Source organism: Alnus glutinosa, chromosome 5 (assembly GCF_958979055.1).
Source record: "Alnus glutinosa chromosome 5, dhAlnGlut1.1, whole genome shotgun sequence".
Taxonomy (NCBI): domain Eukaryota; kingdom Viridiplantae; phylum Streptophyta; class Magnoliopsida; order Fagales; family Betulaceae; genus Alnus; species Alnus glutinosa.
The window spans coordinates 9530658-9536767 of record NC_084890.1 but is presented as its reverse complement, the minus strand read 5'-3'; the positions used below and the strand labels follow the sequence as shown (position 1 = coordinate 9536767).

At 33.7% G+C, this 6110-nt stretch overlaps 2 protein-coding genes across 2 annotated transcripts; both read left to right on the top strand.

Annotated features, from left to right (window-relative positions):
- Positions 1–1882: 1882 nt before the first annotated feature.
- Positions 1883–2955, top strand: LOC133869839 (trans-resveratrol di-O-methyltransferase-like). Its single transcript, XM_062306924.1, has 2 exons — positions 1883–2432; positions 2811–2955. Exons 1-2 carry the CDS (start codon positions 1950–1952, stop codon positions 2823–2825), a joined length of 498 nt encoding a protein of 165 aa, XP_062162908.1. The 5' UTR covers positions 1883–1949; the 3' UTR covers positions 2826–2955.
- A 140-nt stretch (positions 2956–3095) lies between these two features.
- Positions 3096–5195, top strand: LOC133869837 (uncharacterized). The gene has a single exon (XM_062306923.1). It carries the CDS (start codon positions 4322–4324, stop codon positions 5021–5023), a length of 702 nt encoding a protein of 233 aa, XP_062162907.1. The 5' UTR covers positions 3096–4321; the 3' UTR covers positions 5024–5195.
- Positions 5196–6110: the final 915 nt, after the last annotated feature.

The following is a 6110-nucleotide window of genomic DNA, read 5'->3' as shown; positions in this document are numbered from 1 at the left end:
TAAATATTCGTTAAATAATTAAATTTATAATTTTTTTTATCAACTTAACATTTTGAGATAATTAGTGATTTAACTTGGTATTAAAAGATTTCACTTGTTGAGAGGGAGTTTATGCCTACACATGAAGGAAATGTCAAAGCATTAATTAAATAATTAATTCATAATTTTTTTATTAATTTATATTTTTAAGATAAGTGGTGATTTAATTCTCTAACTTCATGCCTATCCTCGTGGGTTACATAACATAAAATGATTTTTTTGGGTCTAACATTAATAAAAGAGAATTACTTCTATAGACAAATTAAGTCTTTTGTGGCCTCTCATCAACGTAAAACACCATACATAATAAACACGAAAACACTAAATTTTTGTCAACTAATTTAAAAAGATCATGATCTTATATCAACACTCTATGAATGTGCACTTTTAAGAATCAAAAACAGATTCTCTATAAAGAAAAAGTTAATTTGATGATATACAACTTTTACTGATTTACAATTTTAATAGGGAAAAATCAAATTTAATCCTTAAGTTTTCTTGCAATTTTAATTTAGTACCTAGGTTTTTTGTTTCACCAATTAGGTCTTTAACTTTTCTTTTGATGTCAAATAGCTAGGTATCTCCACCATCCCATCGTCTAATTAATTAACAATATGTCATGTCAAACTAATTAATTAATATCACGTAGTTCTTATTTAATATGTCATGTGCCAACTGTATATGTTACGTGGCAGAATTATTATTATTATTATTTTATATATATTCTTATAACAAATTAAAAACTCTTAATTTATGGTATATTTGTAATTTTAAGTGATTGAACCAAATGTCACATATAGTTGGCACATGATGTGTCAAACAAGAGTTACGTGACATTATTAATTGGTTTGATCTAGTATATCATTAATTGATTGCACGGTAACTTGGCGGAGAGATCTATTCTAAATCAATAAAAAACTTAAAGGACCTAATTATCAAATCGCATGAAAACTTAGGGAGTGAATTTAATTTTTCCCATTTTAATAACAGTCTATGCTCCGGTTGCATGTTTATAAAATGCTGAAATTTAGGTAATAATAGTGCAAACATTTGATTAAATACAAATATAAAATTTGGAAATCAATGAACATGGTGGCCGGAGAAAATGATTAAAATATATATGTAGAAAGAAAACTTTATTGATAGCAACTAGCTAGAAAGGTTGGGACTATTGATGGGAAAAGGGAAGGAAGAAAAAGTTGGTGGAATTCTTACCCACTTGGTTTTTCTTTTTCATTTTTTTTTCAATAATTGTTCGGTCATAATAAAATAAATAAATAAATAACATCAAGTATTTCGGTCATAAACCGCTCACCAAATTTAGATGTCCAAAATAATACATATGAATTCTTATAGTCAGGACAAATAAAGTGACAGAGTACTGTAAAATAATACATGTCAACATGCAGTGAACTAAGTTTTCATAAAAACATGATAATCCACACACAACATCAATCATGTAATAGGGTTTAATTTCTTCAGGGTAAGTAGAATAGAAAATCATGCCGATACATTATAAAATAACATATATATAAATAGCACATATATCTCAAGTCATATATAACTATTTCTTATATGATAAACACTGGCCAGTACCCTTCTTCTTGTTACATTGAGATATTTGTGTCGTATATTAACTTACCGATCAAGTCTTATTGGTACGGATATATATAATTTTCAAGTTCCTTTTAGGAGTAATTTACTCGTTGTTCATGCATGATTAAAATATTATTGGATTTGGTCCTATCAAAATCTTGTCTGTCTGTAACGCACTGAAATGAAAATGCAGCAGTAATGGACCGCGTCCCCGCTACATTAACCATCAATATATATATAAGAAGATGGAGCTGGACCGAGATGTACAAGAGAAGCTCTGAAAGAGATCATCTCGATCTGCAACAAATATATCGATGGATCTCGTTCAGAGCCAGGGAGTGACCAAGTTGTTTGAAGTTCAGTCTCATTTGTATAAACATATATTTAGCTATATAGATTCCATGTCAGTTAACTGCGCCATTCAGCTTGGCATACCTGACATAATCCACAACCATGGCCGACCCGTTACTCTTTCACAGTTGGTCTCCAAGCTTCATATTCACCCCAAAAAAGCTAGCTACGTCCAAAGGCTTATGCGCTTGTTGGTTCAGTCCGGCTTCTTCGCTAAAACAAAAGTCCATCAAAATCAAGAAGACGAAGCAGCAGCAGAAGAAGAAGCATATGCTCTCACACCTTCTTCTAGCCTCGTCCTCAAAGATAATGTCACCAGCTTGTCACCTTTTGCTCTAGCAATGCTTGATCCTGTTATGGTAAGCCCCTGGCATTTCTTGGGAGATTGGCTTCTGGGGAGTCGTGATGATCAGCTCACGCCCTTTGAGAAAGCGCATGGGATTGGTGTATGGAACTACTTCAACCAAACTTTATGAATATCAGACACTCTGTTTTTTATTCTTCTCATTCCTTGAATCTTGCTTTCAAAAATCAGCAAGATGACTCTTGGATCATAGACACAGTAGCTACCGATCATATGATTAATATATATGTTTCATATTTTACAACCATATCTGCTGCTTCATCTAGTCATGTTAAGCTTCCAAATTAATGGGCAATTAGCATTGGTAACACACATTGGAACTATCTGAATCTCAAATGATTTAATTCTAGTTCATGATGTCCTTTGTGTTCTATCTTTTTCATTCAATCTCATTTTCAGCAAACTCATCAAAACCCTTCAATGTTGCATTAGTTTCCTTGGTTCCTTTTGTTTTATGCAGAACTTGTCCAAATAGAAGACGATTGAAGTGGGAAAAGAGAGGGGTGGTTTGTTCTATCTGCTGCAAGCATCAAGAAATCATACATCTGTAATTCCTGTTTCCAATTCTGTTTCAATAAAAATAGTTTCTATTTTTGTTCTACAAATTCCATAGAGAATGTTTCGAACGATATATGACACTATAGGTTAGGCCATGTAACATCTTCTTGAATGCATCTTCTGCATCAAGACATTCCTGCAATGTCTGCCAATAAAAAAAAAAAAAAAAGTTTGCAATTTTCCTCTACCATAAATTATCTTTTAATGTTAATACATTGTGATATCTAGGGTCATTTCTCAGTCAAATCAAACAATGGTTGTCAACACCTACCCATTTCATTTTTAAATTCACCATTGGATTTGTGGGACTTACATTGAGTCCCACAAATATATCAATGGTAAATTTGAAACTTTTTTGTATGGAGATGTTTAGGGAATCAGATGAATATCTAACATGTCCCATATATCTATTTTTATGGTTTGGGAATATTTTAAAATTGAAAGTATATAAAGAGACTTGGAAGAAAAGAGTCTTACATAAAGAAAAGAAAAGATACCCAACTCACACCAAGCTATTACTTTAAAGTAAGCAATAATTAGGTGTATGTACTTGTCTTTATACTCTTTCGCACTGGGTGCACAAGCACAAAATTTGTGTCTCTCTCTCCTTGTTAAAATAAAACCTCTAAGGGTGTGTTGGTTGGATTTCTTTTTCCACACTTAAAGAGGATTTCTATGTTCTATTGTATTTTGGAGAAGTGTTTGTTATAACTCAGTGCATACCAATGTCTGAATTGGTGGGAGCAAATAACTTCTTAAGAAAAGCAACTTTGTAACGTACTTTATGAGCATTAAATTTTCTCTTTTACATTCATGCACTAACATAATAACGATGGGTCAGCCAGGGAATTGAAGTGCTATCAATATTGTAAATGCCTGGTGCTCAAGACTTTCTTTGGTATCAGACATATGGATTTGCGTCAAGAAAAGTGTGCTGTCGTCTTCTGATGGCTATTGCACATTTGTACTTACTTAACTAATTCTCATCAATTAGTTAACTAAACGGAATAGACAAAATATTATAGTAGATTGATGATGATAATATATATTTATTTTCTGCAATTGAAAATTAGTCGTTGGGTCACAGTTGGTCATGCTCACAGCTAATGTTCATAAACATATGGTATCTACTATCTACATTCTAGAGGGCAAAATTTTCTTTAGTTCACATTGATAATTCAACTTTGTCACTCCACGTCTAAGACTTTTGTGCAAAGGCAAAAAACGCGTGAGCCTTGCCTACAACAATTTCGGATGCATATTAAGTTTTATATGACTAATTGCCAAGTCAGAGCTATGTGGTAGCTGCCATTAACTACTCTAATATGACTACTTCACCAGTCAAAGTTAAATGGTAGCAAGAAATATAGTTTAAAGACTCCATTTCTGTGAATCTGTGAAGGAAAGAAAATTATGGGTTTCCAAAAGGAGTACCTTGATTTGGTGTTAGTCCCAAGTGGATTGCTCATCATGTTTGCTTATCATCTCTTACTCCTCTATAGATACCTTAATCGTCCTCACACCACGGTGATGGGTTTTGAGAACAATGACAAAATAGCTTGGGTGGAAAGAATTATGCAGATTGATAAAAGAGACGTTGGAGTAGCTCTGTCTGTCATATCAACAAACACATCAGCAGCAACTTTCTTGGCATCAGTCTCTTTAACGCTCTGCTCCCTCATTGGTGCTTGGATTGCAAACTCTTCCAAAGAATTTCTGCAGAGTGAATTAATCTACGGAGACACAAGGCCATCCACCATGTCTATCAAGTACATAACTCTCCTAACCTGCTTCCTCCTCGCTTTTTCATGCTTTGTTCAGTCGGCAAGGAGCTTTGTCCATGCAAACTATCTGATAAGCACCCCAGATAGCAACATACCTGTTAAAAATGTGGAAGTGGCAGTTATAAGGGGTAGTGATTTTTGGTCACTCGGGCTTAGAGCACTTTATTTTGCTCTCGATTTGCTGCTATGGTTTTTTGGGCCGATACCCATGTTTGTTTCCTCCATTGTTATGGTGATAGCCCTCCATTATCTTGACACAAACACAACTCTATTGCATCAACATAGGTCCCCAGCCCCAGGGAACAAGATGGTCAAAAGCGTGGCTGACTGAATATCCATGGCATTCCTGGCCCTTCAGCATCATGGTGTGCAATAACAAATTATATTTCTACATAAAAAGGAACCAAATTCTTGATTCATAAATGCAAAAGTAGTGAAAGGAGAGTTTTACTACACTTTTTCCTTTTCTTTTTTTGCAATTAAAGAAAAAATTCTCATCTTAACTTGGTTTGCTTTGAACTATATTATGTCTCTCCCTCGGTTGTTATCATGGTTTGATTGGATGGTAATTATTTAACCAACAGATGGTTCCAATGAGTGACCACCAAAACAATCCTAGTACTCCAACTTTTTTGATCATTTATGGATCAACTTCAATTTGACTCTTAAGCAAGAGCATTTTAAAGCCAATGTCTATATATTTCGAAATGTGACACACATTTCCGCTCTTATACTCTTGCTTCTAAGTGTACGCTTTTTGATGTGGCAATGAAAATCGTCATTAAATTTTGAATTAAACGGTAATTTTTACTGACACGTCAAAAAATACGCACTTATGTATGTAACATTTCTCATATTTGTATATGTACACGCAATTTTCATCAGCAGTGCACTGCACGCAACACAGCTAGTATTTGGAAACATAAAGGCCTCATTTTGGCACCGGATTAATTATATTAGACGAGGATTGGATTGGATAACTGTAGTCCTAATTTTGTGTAAAATGAGATATGAATAGCCAATCTAATCATAATGATGCGTTTGATGTAACTCCTAATCAACCGGATACAATTTTTTTATTCAAAAACAAAAGATTTAGTTTATAAAAAGGGGAAAATTAAAGGCCCAAATTTCTAATGATAAATAAAGGTCCAAATTTCTAATTTTAACAATTAAAGGCCTTAGTTTTCCCCTTATAACAAATACGTTTAGTTGTCAAACTTTTCGCCAATCTCTTAATAGAAAATCCGTCGGCCGTCATTTTATCCTTGTCAGATGAATAAAAATGTCACGTATATCTAAATTCATGTCATTATGACACATAAGCAATTATGCTTAAAAAACAAAAGAAGAAAAAGTGGAGATCCACCCTCCATCGCCACAAAGAGGACAATGGGTGTTGCTCCACTCCTGTCCAC

Bases quoted from the DNA above. Each gene is read 5' to 3' on its own strand.
- LOC133869839 (XM_062306924.1), top strand. From the start codon at position 1,950: ATGGATCTCGTTCAGAGCCAGGGAGTGACCAAGTTGTTTGAAGTTCAG.
- LOC133869837 (XM_062306923.1), top strand. From the start codon at position 4,322: ATGGGTTTCCAAAAGGAGTACCTTGATTTGGTGTTAGTCCCAAGTGGA.